Below are 20,637 nucleotides of genomic sequence, written 5' to 3'. Positions count from 1 at the left end.
GATAAATTATTTGCAACTCTTGTCAACACCATATGCCTGTTCTTTCAACAACAAAAAAAAAACGTCTTTTTAATATGACAAAGAAGAACACAGAGTGCAAATTCACAGCTTGAAAAAAATAAATCTATACTAACCAGGTGATTTGATGACTTGAGAGTCGAGTCTTGCTGCCATACTCAGGGAGTCCTTACCCCCATCCAGAGCCACCCCCAATCCCTTCATCAAACCACACATGGCCTCACAAGCATCTAGCAAAGCAACACCTTCTCCTTCCATCTTGGCTGGCCACATCCAATTACCACTGCACTTCACATCCTGTTTATAAAGGAAAATATAAAAAAAAAAAATAAAAATAAAACGTGCAAAATAAATTGTATAGACAGTCCAAGAAATTGTTTATCCCACATTACAGAGCTTCAGATGTCAACTTAGGTAACTCAATGTCAAGTTCAAAAACTGTAAAGACAGTATGAGGATAAGTTATCAAATCATTAAGAGCCATTAAAATGTTCTCAATCAATAATAAAATATCAAAAAAAAAAAAAAAAAAAAAAAAAAGAAGAAGTAGAGAAGAAAAAAAAGGAAAGAAAGAAACATTTTTCTATTCACCAATACAGCTCATTATCAAAACTAGAACTTGATAAGAAACAGAAGGACACATACTTTTAAATCAGAAACTTTTGCAAACATAAGATTGGTGAGAGCTTCTGCAACAGATAATCTGGCTCCTGCAGCTGGATCCAATAATCCCTTAACTGGCTGTTCTCCAATAGATGTGGCAGAGCCAACCTGAAAGGTCAATAAAGATGCATCATTACGAGAAAGACAATTAAACCCAAGTGATATCTTTGGTAGAAAGTTATCAATATTCTGTGTGAAGCAAATTAATAATTTTACCCAATCTTCAACCAAACCACAATGTCTACACGTTATAATGGAGAGGATAATTATTGCTTTGGCATATGTAAAAGTCAACCTAAATGGATTGTAAATGGCATATGTAATTTATCACCCTAAATCGATATTATGTCAGGGTAGAATAGATGTTTAAAACTGAATTTATTTGTAGTAAGTATAACATTTTGATTAAGTTTGTGTCATATCAAGGGCAAAGGATATATTTCTTACATTGGAATTTACTTGAGACATCAAGTCAAACTGCCCAATATAATAATTAAACAAAATCTGTTGACTTGAGAATAAATTAATCAGCCCATTTTGTTGTTAAAAGCTGTTGATGTGACTAATGGTCACGGTGTTTTTACACAATCATGAAACACCACAAGGGAGAAGAAACGATTGAATGATCCAAATGTGTTTTTAACTGTGCGATACATGCTTATTGCTCTTCTATTCATGAGATTTGAAACAAACAATGGACAAAGGGTTTAAATCTAGAAACAGTGTTCAGGGCTGTTAAATTAGATAAGCGGACAAGGGACTAATAAATCTCTTGACAGTGTCCAGCTAAGGCCCTGTTATGGGCTCCACTTTCTGCATTTGCCAATTTCTGCCTTGTGCATGGTAAATAAAAAGTGTAAAAACAACCATGGACTGCCAAGTGTCCAACCTACACAGTTATCTGCCAGTCAAAGGCATCCGCAAACATACATTTGACTGAATTTCTAAATGAACTGAGAACGTTAAAGGATTACAATAAACACAATTAATCATCTCCACATATCTCTACCTGTCTTCACTCTCTCTTTATTGCCTTGTGTCAATAGTTTCAAAAACTATTCCCCATAACTCCTTTGAAGAAAAAAATATATTCTATTACAAAAACCATCCAAGTCAATTACATCCCCTTTTAAGTCTTTACCCATCAATTTTCTCTCATTCTTTTATATTTATTATGTCTCTAGTTGGCAAAACATCAGTTTAAAAAAACAAAAAAACAAAAACCTACTGTATCAAAATGTGACAAAGCTACAACAGCCACATCAGCCAGGGGTGTATGGAGTGGGCCCACACATTGTTGTTGAGCTACCAAGCCTGTTACTGAGCGATCCACCTGGATTGAAAATGTGCAATAATTCATTTTGCATTCTGATTTTCATGGTTGTTCATTTAATTTTCAATAAACTAATAAAGACTAAAAAAATTTCAAAAGTTTTAGAACTTAAGTGTCATAAAGAAAAAAAAAGGCATGCAAAGTCTCTTTGACTGAAAAGAATAGTGAAGTAAATTAATTTTTGGAAAACAAGTATTTTTGAGTTTCAAAAAAAGTCAATACCTACATGCTGTACCATACAGACTTTGTAATTTTTATTCAAGTTATTCATATTCTTAAATCTACTATCTAGGCATATGCTTTAATGATGAGAAACTCAGGATCCAATTGACATGACACCCTCCTTTCAGCGCGGCGGAGGGTGTCGTGTCAATTGGATCATGAGTTTGGGACTGACCCCGTGACTTTTTATTCTCTGTTCTCATCAGGCACTTCTCAAGGCACTTCATTATTGACACAAATGCCCAGTCCACAATTTTTCTGGTATATACTGTACAATTTCACATTAAAACAAAACAGGTGATGAAACTACTTCCACAGCTGAGAATCCTTTATTCCTTTAGTCTAAGATTTCAACAGGTGACTCATCTCTCTATTAAGACTAGGAAAATTAATAGAAAACATTTTTTTAAAAATAAACCTTGTATAATAGATCCCTTTACCTTGCTGGTGAGATACCTCTTGCTGGCAACAGAGGGAAGACGGAGTACACGACTCAGAGCCTCTGCCACTGACAAAGGAGATGGGAGCTCAAGGGGCATCAGGACAGGCTTCATTCTTTTCATATGGAAATCCTGATGGGACAATTAAAGTTTTTTTTTTTTAATCTCTCTGAATTGTGCAAAAAGCTAATAATAAACTGACATTTTGAGACACAGATTTAATTATTTTTTTTAAAAAGCATATAGGAAGAAAGTATTTTCATGGGCTTTCCAGAATTTTACACTGGGTTGTCCACTGATGATAGGGAACAATAGTGTGATGCCAAGATACTGGTTCCAATCTCCTTTGAGGTGTGAAACCAGTCCTCAGGAGGACTGGATTGACTGGATACACACATTGTGCAACTGATCTTCTGGTTTCAGAGTGATGGCATCTTATTTTTTAGCCTAAATAAATGCTGGTCGTCAATAAAGATCATCCATCCTCGTTCTTTGACACCAAGTAATCACAAGAATATGCAATACATCTTGCTACTTAAATAGCTATGGGTACCTTGTGATTCAATATGTAACCTATTGATTGTTTACGCATTATCTAGAGGACTGGATACACACTTCCAAGGAGTTTTGAACTGGAAGAAAGGAGGATGTGACGTCAAGACTTCTGATTCCAACTGTTAACACATATAAAGAGACTTCATAACAAGCAAAAAATAAAATAAATAAATACTGTCACACAAAAATCCATTGATGTTTTGAGGTGATATGAATATGCGATTTATTTAACATGAAAAAAAAAAGAGGAAAGGAGGGGGGGGGGGGATACTTTATCCAAGTTGTTTATAATATGAATATAATTAATTTCAGAAACTCAATATTTTCAAGGTGAAGTCAGATCTTTTTTCTTCATTTTCCTTTCCCTATGCAATGTGATTTTCTCTCATTAACAGCTCGGATTTCAATGCATTTGACGTTATTTTACTATTTTCAACATTTGCTACCTTTTCAAAAAGAAAAAAAAATGAATAAAGTACTTGACTACAATTAAAAACTAGAGGTGCCTAAATGAGTCATAAAATGGAGAGAAAGATACAGGGAGTAAATGTGACTCATAAACAAGACTTCCACTTAATCTAGGAGAATTTCCAAGCTAAGTTTTTTCTATTCATGTTTCAATTTAGAATAATATAGTTTTGTTCTTTTGTTTATTTATTTATTTTAAAAAGTTTTTTTATCTCTCTCCTTTATTTTAAATATAACTTTGAAATGCATCCTTCCTCTCCCGTTCTCCCACTTTCTTTCCGTCACTCTTTCTTTCTTCACCCCGCCCCCCCCCCCCCCCCCCCCCCCCCAATCGATATATATATATATATATATATATATATATATATATATATATATATATATTATATATTATTCATATTATATTATTTTTTTAAATATCTTAATAGGGCAGGTAGGGGGCCAAATAATAACACTATTGCCGTCTAGTATTCTTCAATAACCCCCCTGTCCCCCTAACTTATCCTTGAGATATATTTAGTTTTGATCTCATTACTTCATCTCATTGTTACGCTCTCGCTCCTTGCACGCACACACACACACACACACACATCTATACTATTATGACAATCTAATATATATATGTTTACTTGAAAAAGGCCAATGGTCAAAACATTGTTTGTTTCGTGTTGTTCCCTTATTTATGAGTCACATTTACTCCCTTTATCTTTCTCTCCATTTTGACAATTATCAAGACAACCAGACTATATCATCAAGTGTTTCAGCTGGAAATATAATTGAAAGATAATCATGTGAGAAATAATGGTGTGAATACCTTTCTAGGCATTTTTCCAAGAACATATTCCAACTCTATATCAACTGGATGCCGCCTGTTGTCTCCATCTTTCTTATTCCTCCTGAAATCTTCCAGAACAATCTGTGATTATATATTTTGTGAAGAAAAAAAGCAAAGATGTACATTTTGGACACAAATAGAACTGAAAATAAAAGACCAAAAAAATGTTTCCTTTTCCACCCTTCATTTTTTCAGTTTAGAAAACTGGAGGATTTTCATTTTAAAATGTAGCATGGTTCATTTTCAAATTAACTTCTTTTAAATCTAACAAACCATCCAATATAAAATCATGCTTATATACAGCAAACATATTAAAATTTTGTGCACCTTTCAAGCTTTAGCATTTACGATCTTGAGGAAAATTAATTTCAGCGCTTGAATAACCTCTTAAATAAAAAAGGACTATAATGCACAAGATCATAGCCCACAATTTAAACTGATTTTGAGATTAAGGAATATTACAGTTAACATTCAACTCAAGAGTGATACAGACTGGCTATGAGCAGATATTGTAAGACTGTTACTACAAACAAATCAGATAACAGCCGGATGGAAATTTGAATCCAAATGGGCTGCTAGAGAAATAGAATAATCATTGTCATGTATTGATAATTGGGGAACTGGTAATACAATATAAATATGTAAGCAAATAAGAAATAATTACTTTTCCAGAATCTGTGACCGTCCCTACGTTATTGACAGGGCATCTCTCTCTCTGTCCGATTGCCTTCACCAAAGGTAGATCTTCAGGTTTGACCAACAAAGCACAATTCTCTTGATATTCTGCTCCCCACAACTCCATGATACTGATGGTAGGGTCTCCAAGCTCAAAGGCATCTGCTTGGATAATGGCTCCTTTTGGTTCAACCAATTCTTTCAGTACATTACCTGAAACACAAATAAATATATTTCAACCATTTCCCTTTGATCAAATAAACAACAAACACAATTAATACTTCAATTACAAAGAGATGATTTCCCATGACTTCCAAAAATGGATAAATGCAAGTTGTTTGTTTGGTGCTTAAGCTCCTGGGCCCAAAATCAAGAAAAAAGCGATTTGTAACACTTACCATTGCCCCCAGCACCCTGATCATGAAGACTCCTAATGGGGTTAGATACTCCTTTTTCTATACAAGCACGGATGACTCGATTCATTTTCTGTTCCATCTCAGCATCACCTCTCTGCACTGCACTAAAATCCAACTCTGTTTTGTTGTCTCCCTGAACCTGTACTGACGATGCAGCCCCACCACCTACTCCAATGCGATAAACTGGACCTCCTATCTTTAGGATTTCCATAGCTTCAACATGAAAGTAAAGAAAAGGCTAGATTATATTTTTTTAAAACGAGGTTAGGCAAAAATGTTAAGCAAATGAAAAGATTATTTGAAACATTGTCATTTTTGAATACAGACACCAATAATTAAGTTATATAGACAAAGTTACTATTGTATGCATTCTCAAGAATGATGGAATTTAAACTTTTGACTATAGATATGTTTCACCTCGATGACAATACAAATCATGCTTACTTGCTCACAAAGAAAAAATTAAAGAGGTGAAAAAATACATACCAAAATATTTACTCACTCTCCTACCACTACCACTACTACTACTACTACTACACACACACACACACACACACACACACACACACACACACACACACACACAAAAACACTCATATTAGCACACATTTAACACAAATAATTCCCAAATTCCAAGACATGATAAAATTACATTTCTGAGCTGCATCTTTCACGGTGTGCATGTCCTCCATGGATCCCAAACCTCCACTGAACATGATGGGTTTGACATATTCCCTGCGTTCCCCATTAGGTGTCATCATTCCAAAAGACCTAGCAAATCCAGATAGGACAGGCTCGCCAAATTTGTTGCCATAGTCTGAGGCTCCATTGCTGGCTTCTATAGCAATATTTAGGGGTGAAGCAAAGTTTTGAGGATAATCTTCCTCTTCATCCTCCCAAGGAAGATTATAACCTAGAAAAAGCAATATGAAAAGTATGATGGGATGCAAGACGATGTGGAAAGAAGCATATACAAAAACGAAAAAAATGTTTATATATTATACTGGTATATCAATTCCTTTTATGCCTCACCTGGTACGTTGAGATTCCCAAAACTGTAGCCAGCTGTTCCTGCGATGACATTAGCACCTCTACCCGTACTTTGTACATCTCTAATACGCCCACCAGTACCAGTTGTGGCACCAGGGAAAGGGGCGACACCTTGATGAGAGAAATATGTTTTTCAAAAGCATTAAAATCTTATAACAGTTCCCTCTGAGCAATTAGTGTTTGATTAACATTTCAGGCATAATGGCTACCCTTGTCTTTGAATAAAATAAGCCGTATATAATCCCTTTAAGCTCATCATGAGCTTAGAAAACTGAGTCGACAGGATGATCTTAATTGTAACATAAACAGTGAAAAAAAAATTAAATATGAACTACTGAGACGAACCTATGCCCTTGACCTTTTCAACAATCCTCATAAATAAAACAAAAGTAGTTTATTTACTACAGGGTAATCATTGGGTCAAAGTATTAGAAAAATGAATTGATAGACAATACTTAAGCCTTTTCAGCTGTAGAATTAGCAATCCTAACTTTAATTGTCTGCATTCAATACCCTGCAATGATGCACATTAAGTTGGAGAGGGAATTTGTTAGTTTGGTCTGGGCAGTTGTGGAAGCGAATGATTTATTGTACTAGGACTCTCACACAACATGGACACACACACACACAATTTGACATCTTTAGGTCTTTGTAAAATAATTTGTGCCAATGTTACACATCACGCTATTTGAGATGATACAGTTATGTGCTACTGAATATGGCACTTAAAGGATAGTCCCCTATTCAGCCTTAAATAAGATAAGTTATTGCGACTACTAAGAATTAATGTGCAACTTCATGTTTAGTAATGTGGTCAGAATACAATGCCAGTCTTGAGAAATTTCATGGTCCACTGAAAGAAAATACAACTTGACAAATAAATAAATAAATAAGCTACATTATTCACTGCTTTATTTGGGATATAACAGCATTAGGAGGCAGGTTTTGTTTTTTAAATAAAGAGTGATATATTATTAGAATACATAAGCATATGAATTTTTAAAAATGAAATGTAAGGGAAAAAACAAAATCAGGTCAAAAGCATGAACGTGATTTCCAATCTTGAAGACACGTGACTGTATTGATAGTCAACCTTTTTTTCTTATCTAATGACCCTTTTAATTAGTAAGAATTAGACCCGACTGACTGTCAACTATTTATTATCTACCATTCTGTAACTTGTATAATCATTGGTGTTTCACACCTATCTATTATCAGATAGACAAAAGTCAAGTGCTTTTAAAAACCATTACACAAGTAATCAACCTCAACAACCAATCAGTGAATGAGTCATGTCTATCTTTATCAGCTTTATACTGATTACTCATTGATTAAAGTTAAGGAAAGGGATATATAATATATAGATAAAAACAGCATTACTGTTTGGACAGCTATGGGTGAAATAATTCCTTCTTGAAAGCACTTTAAGAAATTAGAGGAGTCTGCACTGTATAAATATAATTGATTAACTATGATCCCATCATATCACACTATCATTTGTGGTGTTATTATCATTATTATGATTAACATTATGATAATTTTTATCATTAATATACCTACTTTTCACTTCTTAATGAAATATGGGCTCAAAAGAAGTGATATTCGACCAATTGATAACACTGTGCGCAAACAATTACAGCCCAAATGTACATGTACACATTCTATAAGATTCATGAATATCTCATGTCAATTCTTAGAAATCCTTATTTAAATTGTTTGGGATGTAGTTTGAGAAAACACATTAAAGACTTTTCATTCTTAAATTAGGTTTCTGTGGAGTTAGTCACCTGTAGGAAAATTGTGGGTTTCAGCAGTAAAAGTGATGTTCATCTGTTTGTCTGGTTTAGGGCTTAATTTTCCTGGCCCAACCACTTCATCAGCAGTCAAGGCAGTCACTGTGTAGCCTTTAATAGCACTAGTAAAAGAAAAATTAAAATCCAATAAAATTGTTATTATTAAGAGCCTCATGGTGGGGTGTTTTGCGATGAGGTTAAAGAAAATTGAAAACCAAAATTTAAAGAAATTAAATTGGACAAGACATTCAAATGTTGTGAATGCACAATCCATCTAAAAGAACAGTTCATCAAATTTATTTGTTTATATAGACCTCCACCAAATTCTAAAATACAAAAACTCCATACCGGAGTTCAAGGATCTGCTTGAAAAAATGAAACTAAACTGACAAAACTGATCATTGTCGGAGATTTTAATATGCATTTTGACAATAACCCAGATTAAAAAGTGAAAGAAATAATGTCGACAATGAATATTCACAACCTCATTCAACACATTAATTCTCCCCCTCACGAGAAAAGTCACACTTTAGATTGGATTGTAACCAACCAAACTACTTCGCTCTACAACATAAATGTAACAGACAAAATGTATCTCCAACCATTTTGCCATCAATTTCGAGGTAGATGCAGAAAAATTGAAACCAGAAAGGAGAACAATCATTTCAAGAGAAAGAATCAACGATGAAATTTTCAACAAAAAGCTAATAAATATAATTCAAAAATTCATGGTCAACAAAGACAATATCGGTTCTTACAACACTGAATTGAGAAATCTCCATAGCAATCTTGCCCACATCAAGACTCGCATCGTCACAAGTAGAAAATCTGCTCCATGGATGAACAGCGATATTTTAAAAAGCAAAATCTGAGCGCCTTTGTGCTGAAAGAAAATGGCGTACATCACTCCTGACAGTCGAAAAAGAAATGTATCAAAATCACAAGAAAATCATAAAAGCAAAGTCGCCTTATTACAACACTTTGATAAACGACTGTTGCACTTATCATCACCCTCATAGACATGCATTCTTGCAGGAATTGCACCATATTCTTTTAAGCAAGCAATTGTGACCCCTTTGCTAAAAAAGCAAATCTATCCCCTGAAGAGCTGAAAAATTTTCATCCCATTTCCAATTTACTCTTTCTCTCTAAAATCCTTGAAAAAGTGGTTGCTAGGCAACTTAAAAATCATTTACTTAGATATAATCTTTACAACCCTTATCAATCTGCCTACAGACAGCACAATACCGAAACTGCCCTAATTAAAATCAATAACGATCTTCTTCATGCTGCTGAATCTCCATCTTAGCGCTGTTAGATCTAAGCGCAGCCTTTGACATCATAGATCACTCTATATTAATTACACGTTTGTCAAAGGCATTTGGAGTATCAAGTAATGCCTTAGAATAGTTTAAGTCTTACATTGACGGGAATACAATCAGTCCTGATAGACAACATAATCTAACCCACAAACTTTAAATTATGGAGTACCCGAAGGTCCTGCTTTAGGCCCTCTCCTTAATACTCTCTATACACAACCATTTGGAGAAATAATAAGAAAGCATGAAGTCAGCTACCACATGTACACTGACGACACTCAGGTGTATAGCTCTCTCCATCTGACTGAATTAGATTCGTTAATCAAAAACCTGGAAATTTGTATAGAAGAAGTGAAAAACTGTATGACAATAAATAGGCTCAAAATGAAAGAATAATAAACGGAAGTTCTTTTGTGTTATCGTAAAAAAAAAGAATAAAAAGTGAATATAAAAATCTTATTACAATTGAAAATGAAAAAGTCCATTTTACTGACAGAGCTAGAAATCTGGGTGTTTACCTTTCCGAGCATTGCCATATCGATAATTTATGTAAGACTTTATACGTCGAGCTCAGAAGAATTTCACAATTGGCTAATTTTTTAGATCAAAAAGCTATTCAAACCCTAATTTCTTCTTTGATGTTTTCTAGACTTGATTCCTGTAACATGCTCATGTATTTTATTCCAAATAATGTTGTAAGCAAACTCAAAATCAAGCAGCAAAATTGGATTTGAGAAGGAAAAAAAGTGATCATGTCACAACTTTGTTTTGGACTTTACATCGGCTCTCTGTTAGATTTAGAATTACGTATAAAATTGCTGTAATGTGCTATGAGCATCTTAATGAAATTTTCCCAGCCTATATATCAGATTTGATAAATGTTTACACTCCCTCGTGCTCTTTAAGATCAAACTCTCAATCACGATTGTGTGTTCTTAAAAAAGGATCTAAGACCTATGAATGCTGATCGTGCATTTATTCACGCTGCTCCCACTGTCTGGAATTCTTTACCATTCAGTGTTAAGAGCAGGGTTGTGGATTCCTAGTCATCTTTGAAAAAGAAATCACACTTTGTGAGAAGCTCACTAGATTAAATAAAACATCCTATTTTTTATTAGATATACATTTGTTACATCAGAATCTCATACCATAATATAATCTCCCTTCATCTGCCATTAATGTTAAATGTTCTGATTTGATTTTTATTCAATAATTTGTGTTAACAGCTATTTTTCATCTCTGTATGCATATGGACATTTTGGTGCGTGTGTGTCGCTGTGAGGGTATGTGAGTGTATGCGCGCTTGTATAAATGGGTGTGTGTGTGTGTGTGTGTGTGTACAAAAATGTTTATAATGATACCTTACAATTTTGTATGCCTAGAGCTGTTTTGTCAACGAGATTGGGGACTAAACAATTAAACTTTATTATTATTATCCACAAATAGTAAAGGCACCATATCACGCCATAATCACAAAAATACATATGGAAATCAGACATGTATTTCTTTAAATAAAACATATTTTAAGCCTTATAAATCATTAATTATCATACAACACAATGGAAATACTTTTTGCTCGCATAAGCTTTTCATACCTGCTGTTGTCAGTAAATTTGATAGAATTGTTGTTGTTGGAGCAGGACTGAGTGTCTATAACCATAGAGAACAGAGACTGGGGGTATTCCTCTCCATCTACAAACAGACGGCCTTTGAAAAACCAATGACGACTGTGTTCACTGCCATGTGTTGAAAATCAGAATATAACAAGTCATGGGGTATAAAAAATAAAGTACTGTTTAATTGGCAAAATCGTATATCTAATGCATGCTAGGTTTTAGGGCGCTTGCAACACATGTAGGTCATATCAGCGCCAGTAAAAAGGGAGTATATGGGATAGTAAAAAGGTCTAGAATTATAAGTAAAGCACCCAAGAAAAGGTAAGACAAAGGGGAATGGTACAAATAGGGAATTGTTGTAGATTTCAAGAGCATACCATCAATGTACTTAGTTTCAGATCACCTAAAAGTCTCATCCAGACACGAGCACAGGTCCCTACTAAGAGGAATACACTCAAATGCTTACATTATGACTTCAAAACAACAAATATAATAATAATACATAACAGAGAGATGATTTACGAGGAAAAAAATATAATCTCTCAAAATAATAACTATACATTTGACTGTTTCCCTCTCAGCCAGGGTATCGACCAGGACAAAACCAAGTAATCTCATTCCAAGACAAAGACAGAAAGCAAGTTGGAAAACAGGTATAGGGGGATAGAAGACACAGTAAATACCTCCCTGCTCAACATGGGAGGTCAGGAACCCAGCCTGTTGTCTACAAATCCTTGAGCACTAACAGTCCCTCCTATATTAAAGACCTTCTAAACATCTATGTCCCCAATAGAAACTTGAGGTCAAGCAATGACCAATCAATCCTTGTCAAACCTAAGACCTTGTGTAAAATAGGTGAACAATCTTATCAATTTTCAGCCCCCCCACTTTTGGAACTCTCTCCCATCACATGTGAGATGCTCGGATTCGTTGACAAATTTCAAATCTCGCTTAAAGTTTTATCTTTTTATGTCATAAGTGGCAATAATATTATCATATTTTGTTGTTGGTTAAATTGAATTCGTATCACTTTTCCATCAACACTTGTCTTACCGTAATATGTTTTGTTTTATATCACTGTAAAGCGCTTAGAGCCTGTGACAATGGGGTAAAATGCTATATAAATGCCATTTATTATCATTATCACTATCAAAACACTAAATTGATATGGTAAATCACATATGAATAAGATGCGTCTGTGTGTGTTGCACTTTATCCCAGCACTGGTCTTGTCCTAAAATTTGTAATGGAAGATTAAGATGTCAATAGATGAAGTAACGAGTAATTCAGTATCATATTTTTTTCAATCTGACCGCTTGAGGCCGCAAATCCTCAGTACCTCTAAGCTTTGTTTCTTTTTTTTTTTAATTTAACAGCTCAGGCTTGAATGCATGACTCCTTGATCAGTATTTTTGTTGTGTGTTTAGTGTCATATCACTTATTGGAAAATTAAGTCAAGAATCCTTAAAATACAATTTTTATTTCACCCAATTTGGTATGTTTCCATGTTACACAATTAGACAAAGCAGCCGCAACCCTTACCTATTGGACTGGGCCAAATCAAAGCATTCCACACTGGTGGGATTCCTCTTTATCTTTTCCAAGAACATCTTAGTGTAGAAATCCAAATCCCAATCATCAAATGCTAGACCTGAAAAAAAATGAATTAATAAATATATGATAAATCCGTGCAAAATGGCACTCAACTGATTGATTTGAAAAACAAAATCACTGAAATTTCATTAGGAGAGCTATCAACACCCGAGTAAAAAAAAAGTGATTTTAAAAGTCATAATCCAATCAATCCAATTTTCCCCTTAAAAATCATTAAAGAACAAAAGTGTTAATTGTTCATTGATGAGTTTTGAATTTTAAGCAGAAATTCAATTTTAAAAGAATCAAATACTGAGAAAATATAACATATTTTAATTTCATGTACAGGCAATATATTTTTTTTCCTCTTTATTCCAATGTTTATTTGTTTAGATATGATAAAAATCTATCAAATTTTTAGCCAGAGTTATAAAGAAAATCTTGATCTCCAGTTTGATAGTTATTATGAGAATAACATTTTTCAAAAGAGATAATTTTTAACTTACCAAGAACTTTATTTGCCTTCGCTAAGGCATCTCTTCCTTCGTTAAGCACATCAATTTCAAATACAGGATCAGGATTGCCTTGTAGATCAAAGCTCATCAAAGGCTTATCATAACGACATTGGGTCATTTGATCATGAAGAGTTGAAACAATCTGGTAAGATAGAGGTTAACAAAACAGTACTATTAATATCATGGTTTTATTTACCTTAGTTATAAAGCCCCATTATTCAGTTTGCAAACAGTAAACAATATGTGACCCACCGTGTCAACGCGGTATTATGTCGGGATCAACCCGGTTTGGGAAATTGAATTCATATCCACAAATATCAAACTTGGGTTTACTTTCTCTACGTCATGGTGGAATATAAATACTATTTATTGTTTTGCAAAAACTTCTAAGGTCCAATATCTCATCATTCTATCTATAAATTGACATTTTTGGGTTATGAATCATCCCGACATAATACCGTTTTGAGACGGAGGGTCACATATTATTTATTCATAACATAGTGTAAGAAATATTTTGAAGAACAAGTTACCTATAAAAACAAAAACTTAAAAAAACAAGCTTAGGACTCATAGAATTAAAAAATCAAATTTAACGAGTGATTGTTTAAATGTTTCAAAAACATATTAAATGCTATAGGCAGCAAGAGATGGCACAGCACAATTTTCACCTACTGGCAGAATTATGCTTTGATGAAAACATAATGTGAAAAAGCAGTAAAATTTTGTGATTTAAAATATCCTGGAAATTCACTATTCCAAACTAATTTACTGTTTGAAAAGACGAGTTTTCTAATTTAAATGATTGCGTATTATTTATATTTATTATGTGTTTGGGCAAATGATTCTAGGGTTGAAGTTTAGCAGAATAACAAAATCACAACGATTTTCCAGCTCGTTATGGACTTTATAAGTTTACTGTAATGCAAGAATGCGACTCTAGTCAGTGTCAACAAGCTTTATCATATATTCAGTGGGACACAAGCAGTTACCAGACAACCCTTTTTTAATGCAGGTAGGAAAAAAAGTATGTTTGTCCCGTTTTCATTATAAAATTATACCTCATATTCTTCTTCAAATGTTGGTTCAAGCCCAGGTGTAAAAGAAATTCTGTACCGTGTTGACACTTCAATACGTTCAATACTTTTGAACCCAAATGATTTGCAGATCGAGACAGCATTTGTGGAAAATGCCGTTGAGAAGTTCAACCTATTAGGAAAGATATGTGCATAATTTTTAATGATGGGAATAATTAATAACATTTACGAAGCAATTAGCACCTCAGAAGGAGGTGTCGTTTAGAATTCAAGTCTAATATTATCATGGTTATTACATTTTTTGTCAACATCATCATTATTATTTTTATTACAAGAAATACCCCGATTATGATCTGGATTAGAGATTAATCAAATGCACAATAATTGCTGAGTGATGAATACCATGACACAGTAGGCAGTAGTAGTATTAGTAGTAGCAGTAGTAGTAGTAGTAGTGGTGGTAGTAGTAGTAGTAGTAGTAGTAGTAGTAGTAGTAGTAGTAGTAGTAGTAGTAGTAGTAGTAGTAGTAGTAGTAGTAGTAGTAGTAGTAGTAGTAGTAGTAGTAGTAGTCGTAGTAGTAGAAGAAGAAGAAGAAGAAGAAGAAGAAGAAGAAGAAGAAGAAGAAGAAGAAGAAGAAGAAGAAGAAGAAGAAGAAGAAGAAGAAGAAGAAGAAGAAGAAGAAGAAGAAGAAGAAGAAGAAGAAGAAGAGGAGGAGGAGGAGGAGGAGAAGAAAGAGGAGGAGGTTATTTGTTTGTATTTAAGGGCTTCATGGCACTTGCAACACATTTAAGTCATATCAGAGCCAGTAAAAAGGAGTAAAATGGGATAGTAAAAAAATTATAGAACTACAATTAAAGCGCCCAAGAAAAAGCAAGACAAAGGGGAATTGGTTCAAATAGGGAGCAGATGCAGCTGCCTAGAGCATACCATCAATGTAGGTGCTTAATTTCAGATAATCTAAATGTCTCATCCAGACACCAGCACAGGATCCCACTAAGAGGACTACACTCAAATGTTAACAAAAAAAAAATGTAACACCAAGTACATAATGGAGAGATGATTTACAAGGGCAAAAAAAATCACCTCTGAAAACTGACACTATACATTTGACTGTTTCTTCCTCAGCCAAAGACTCTGGCAAGGGCCAGGACAAAACCAAGTAATCCCATCCCAAGAAATAGACAAAAAGCAAATCAGATAACAGCTACAATATAGGGGAATAGAAAATACAAGTGACCTCCTTCTCACCATGGGCGGTCAAAAGACTTCACCCAGAGGAGAAAGAGGAGGAAGAGGAGGGAGAAAAAGGAGGAAAATAAATAAGAGAACTGCTCTATTTTACTTACACCTTTACAACCATCCCTGAATGGAGACGGGAAATGTGTGTAAAAGGCCTTTTGCTACGATGTAGGTCCATGAAGCTTTTCTTGATGGCAAAGTGATCCAATCATACAATAAACACTATGTCAACAAAGTTTCATCAGGCCTTTCATTATTATTAGTATGACAAATTAGTTTAAGACAAAAATATTAGATTTTATTTTTACCTTGGTCCAATTTCAATCTCAAGGGAATCAGATGGTAAGTCAGAAAAGAATGTTGTCTTGGCCAACTTTTCATCCTCAAAAGGTATTGATAAAACCCATTTCAGAATGAATTCTTCTTCTTCTGTGAGTTCTATTGAAGAGAGAAATAAAATTCACACTAAAATTATTCCATACTAAAAGTGCCACTTTCTAAATCTTCAAAATAAAATGTGAAGGCTATGTGGTATGACACTCGCTTTCGGATTGGAAGGTCTTGGGTTCGAGCCTCGCTCAGTGCATAGAAGAGTCCTTGGATTCTCTCACCGTACTCAGGTGTAAAAAAATTGTATTATCGCCTAACAGGCGTCATGTCACATCCTACATGTTAAGTGTTGCTGTTGGCCACGGACCCCTTGTAAAGTGCTTTGAGCATGTTTGGTGGATAGGTATTGCGCTGTATAAAAGCTCAATTTTAAATAAATAAAAAACGGAAAATAGTTGAAATATAAAGACAAAATAAAAAGGGTTAAAGAAATGTTAAAAATTGACCACCTTTAATTAGATAAACAAATATCATATATACATGGGTGCAAGCAACTGGACCTCAAAAAGCCTGCAAGTCTACTTATGACCAGACATATAATCTGAAAAAGCCTGCAAGATTCACAGACTTCACCTCGTCATTTGAAGTATTATTCTCAGCATCTAGTCTTCATAATAGTAGTCCACAATTGTTGTATGTTTAATCCAAAGGTTGTAATGGAGTAATTTGTTAAGTTTCTTGTCACACAAAAAAAAAATTAAAAAATCAATCAAATCCAAATCGCAAAAAGCCGGCGACGTTTTTTCGGTAATCCAATCGGCACTCTTGCACCCATGTATATAGCACTCTCCATTTTATTATTATTATCATGCTCAGAAACATGTTATTATTTAGTTCTTCAAATGGAGAATATAATAAAATGAGAAAATATAATAAATTTGGCCTTGACAAAGTTTCACATTAATTATCTCCAGCTGGCCATATGGAACCAAATTTCTCTTGCATAGGTACAAGTGGCTTTTAATTTTAGGTATCCTTTTTATGCTCCAGCACTTTCACAATTTCTATCACTGACCAGATGCTCATTTACAAATCATACCCAAGTCGACTTGGGTGATATCTGTAAAGTGCCTTACAAAAAGACAAAAATATGAAAAGGTGTGAATCATAAAGGGTGATGCAAAGCAGAATAAATACAAGAAAAAATATCATCCTCAATTGGGGATCAAATATCGTCAGAGCTGTTGATTACCACTAAGATGCGCCTCCAATACAAAAGAATCTAACCAAGAGATGCGATAATCTAATTCTTATATTTCTGACAAATATACACTTGCTCTTTATCGCATTTTTACTTACAAAGAGTAAATACAAAAAGATATGCGTACTCCACGTTATATTTTTTTTAAATATGAAAGTAAAAAATCTAGGAGTAAACATTGGGGTAAGATAAGAATCTGAAACACGGGGGAAAATATGTGGTTAAAGTTGATAAAGCTAGAGTTGAAGATAACCATAACCTTCCCGAGGCAATATATTTTGTCTAATCGTAACAACAATATATGGTCCATAGAATTATAACTAACTTCCATGGACATGGAGCAAATTTACAATCTATTCAATGCATTCGTTATTATCTAATCTTGGACACATTTCATTCACTTTTTTATAATTCGGATATGGTTCATACTACTAAAAGGAACCTCTCGGCATCTATGTACAGTGAAATTAAAATGTAACCAACTCGCCATTAATGGGTTAACTAAATGTCATTCGTTTCTGAGTTTAGGAGGGACAATTAAATCAAAACTCTTATAAAAAGGAATCGCAAATTATACATATCGTCACCAAACCATCTCAATACTACAAAGGTAGGTATCCATACTTGAATCTCGCTAAAGTGGTAAAGAGTAGGTCTATGTAGCGAGGAACTAAGACACTGCATAAGAAACGATCAATCATCACACTAACTCACGCACTCCCTTCTCATTGGTCCAGTCCAGTATTGTAACTGCAAGTACGAATATGAACTGAAGCTAGGCAGTACCCTCCACTACCTGCCATAAATGGAAATATAATATATTCTATACATTATTGCTTCGTTGCAAATTTTTTCTAAAGTAAAACAACTAAATCTGTTTTATAACGAAAAAACAGTACGCCCAACAACATATTTTGTGTGAAACTTTGAAACTAAACTACGGAAGTACTCCCACTCCCATAAATAATATTGTGAAAATAATATCTACTTATACAATTATTGACTTACCGATAGAAGTTGTTTTTATGTAAAAGCAAACTTCTGTTTCTAAAGACGAAACACAGTCATCGCCAACAACGATGTTGATTTTGTCTGCAACATTTTCCAACTGATTTGGATTCAATCCAGGAGAGCGGTAGAAACAAATGAGTTCAGACATATTTGACACTGATTAGTTATACCACAATGAAAATACGACCAGAAAGAAGTCACTATGTGCCTGAAAATGCACAATTAGATTGAGAATTTCTAGGTATTTGTTTTGGAATGCCACTGATCATGCGGCCCGAAGCACATTTATTCGATGTGCGCGATTTTAGTCCTATGACTGAAAGAACCAAGAACAACATTGTGACATGATTGCCATTTTACTTTTTCATAAAATGCCAAATAAATCAAAGAAAAATCCAAATTACGTGATCAAATAAATACCACGCAGATATAAAAAAATTCTCCTTTTTTATGCCAGTTTATGGATGAAAATCCTTAATTAACAATTACTGTCTATCAGTCCACCAAAATGGTAAACTTAAGGGAAAATTAAGTGCGTTTTAAAAAGATAGAATGCCAAAAAATGTTAGAATATGATATTTAAAACGCCAAGCTGGAAATGATTCGCTGTGCCCCATTATGATTTCGACTTTAGCAATGTATTGTAGTTTGAAGAGGTTTTTCTATAGTCTGCTGCTGTTACTGTTGTGTTAGAATGTTTTCAGTTTTCGTATGTTTTTTTTTTTGGGTCTGATCTTTCAGTCATCAGTCCAATAGCCTAATTTTACTCCCGAAGTGATCATGTTTTCTCACTTTAACAGAGCCTGTCTTGAAGGAACGTTTAAATGAAGAAATGAGCCAACTCTCTTGTAGAGAGGAAGTTTTCTAAACCTTTTCTTACTCGAAGAGGGAAAAAATTAACTTGATGAGCGGAGAAAAAGAAAAACCGACTTCTTCCTCAGATCTGTCCAATTTTATCGACCATCATCTGCAAGAATTGAGAGTAGGTAGACGTCTTTGGTATGTTTTTGTATGTCATATGAAAAACGTCATATTGAGGCCAACTAAACCTGGGGGCCAACTGTATAAAATCCTTCTGGATGGATTTGTTTGTGAAAAAAACTTGTTTCAAATCATCAATGTAAGCTGACAAAATTGTGTCTCTACTTTTCCAGAGATCACTGTTTAGAGGCAAATCTTGACAAGAAAATGTGTAATTTCCTTCTGTTTAATAAACACGTAAGGTCATCTCTCAACTGTCAAATTGAATCAAAGAAGACGAATGCTGTGGACGTTTTGGGTTTCTCCTTTGTCAATAAAAAAAAAACGATGATAACACACTAAAGAAGAATGAGAGGAATTCAAGGCAAATAGATGAAACAAATGATGCGCAGAAATTATACTGCTTCATAGTATTAGTATGGAAGCGTGAATTAAAACATAATACATCGTTTGATATGCCTGTAACCAATATGAGATGAAGCCTTGTGGACGTTGCAGAAGCAATTAAGCCCACACTTATTCGTGAAAAATTCCATCAATTTCATGGATAAAGTGAGTGACAACTGGCACATCTTCACTGCGCTGATCACAATTTAGTTTACACAAAAATCAGCAAACATTGCCACAAGACATTAATGTGGGAGAAACTGGCAAGAGATTTAGTATCAGGCTTGGGCAACATCTGCAATCCATTGAAAACAAGGACAAACCTGTCACCCACCACTTCAATTACTCCAGCCATTGAGTGTATGGCATCGCCGTCATCCAGGTCTGCCACACCATGAAACAAAACAGGAAATACAGAGAGGCAGAAGGAACTCGAAATTGGACCTCATTTAAATATTTGCTGCCATAATCTCTGGCCCCATCTGACTCCCCCGGCCATTGTCAATTCCTCAAATTACATTATTACCACCGATGCTGCTCTGCTACGAAAAGCGTTTGAAAATTTGAGTATTTATATAGTGCAATATCTACTAAAGCGTTTTTCAAGGGATCCCCAACCAAAAGCAACACTTAACATGTAGGATGAGACATGATGCCTGTTAGGCAATATTACAATTTTTTCTGACAGAGACAATGCTGTTAACAACCAGGTACTCATTTTACACTTGCGTACAGTGAGAGAATGTGTGTAAAGAGACTTTTCCAAGGACTCAATTATGACCTGCTCAGAGAGGATCTCGAACCCTGGACCTTCCATGCGAGAGTCATACCACCAGACCACATAGCAGCACTACTACTACTACTACTACCACTACTACTACTA

The 20,637-nt window shown here is 34.5% G+C and overlaps 2 protein-coding genes across 5 annotated transcripts in view; one reads left to right on the top strand and one right to left on the bottom strand.

The window, feature by feature from the left end:
- LOC144971140 (phosphoribosylformylglycinamidine synthase-like) overlaps positions 1 to 18,732 on the bottom strand; it is a 32,016-nt gene extending 13,284 nt beyond the window's left edge. The window contains exons 1-16 of the mRNA XM_078911585.1: positions 18,384 to 18,732; positions 16,093 to 16,222; positions 14,570 to 14,717; positions 13,503 to 13,653; positions 12,946 to 13,054; positions 11,383 to 11,523; positions 8,463 to 8,590; positions 6,658 to 6,786; positions 6,278 to 6,538; positions 5,608 to 5,838; positions 5,199 to 5,422; positions 4,514 to 4,615; positions 2,677 to 2,808; positions 1,910 to 2,014; positions 664 to 789; positions 135 to 315 (exon numbers count right to left, since the gene is read on the bottom strand). Coding sequence (XP_078767711.1) covers positions 135 to 315; positions 664 to 789; positions 1,910 to 2,014; positions 2,677 to 2,808; positions 4,514 to 4,615; positions 5,199 to 5,422; positions 5,608 to 5,838; positions 6,278 to 6,538; positions 6,658 to 6,786; positions 8,463 to 8,590; positions 11,383 to 11,523; positions 12,946 to 13,054; positions 13,503 to 13,653; positions 14,570 to 14,717; positions 16,093 to 16,222; positions 18,384 to 18,534 — 2,449 coding nt within the window. The 5' untranslated portion in view covers positions 18,535 to 18,732. The remainder of the gene's footprint in view (positions 1 to 134; positions 316 to 663; positions 790 to 1,909; positions 2,015 to 2,676; positions 2,809 to 4,513; positions 4,616 to 5,198; positions 5,423 to 5,607; positions 5,839 to 6,277; positions 6,539 to 6,657; positions 6,787 to 8,462; positions 8,591 to 11,382; positions 11,524 to 12,945; positions 13,055 to 13,502; positions 13,654 to 14,569; positions 14,718 to 16,092; positions 16,223 to 18,383) is intronic.
- Positions 18,733 to 19,029: 297 nt separating this feature from the next.
- LOC144971139 (protein C3orf33-like) overlaps positions 19,030 to 20,637 on the top strand; it is a 16,357-nt gene continuing 14,749 nt past the window's right edge. The window contains exon 1 of one of the 4 annotated variants that reach the window (XM_078911581.1): positions 19,030 to 19,368. In XM_078911581.1, coding sequence (XP_078767707.1) covers positions 19,291 to 19,368 — 78 coding nt within the window. In that variant the 5' untranslated portion in view covers positions 19,030 to 19,290. Of the gene's footprint in view, positions 19,373 to 20,513 lie in introns of those variants that run through there. The other 3 variants (XM_078911582.1, XM_078911583.1, XM_078911584.1) reach the window with 3 other exon arrangements.

This window comes from Berghia stephanieae, chromosome 4 (genome assembly GCF_034508935.2).
Source record: "Berghia stephanieae isolate SIO BIC M18660-M18661 chromosome 4, UCSD_Bste_1.3, whole genome shotgun sequence".
In the NCBI taxonomy this organism is placed as follows: Eukaryota; Metazoa; Mollusca; class Gastropoda; order Nudibranchia; family Aeolidiidae; genus Berghia; species Berghia stephanieae.
The sequence above is the reverse complement of the archived record's forward strand: the minus strand, read 5'-3'. Positions and strand labels throughout refer to the sequence as shown.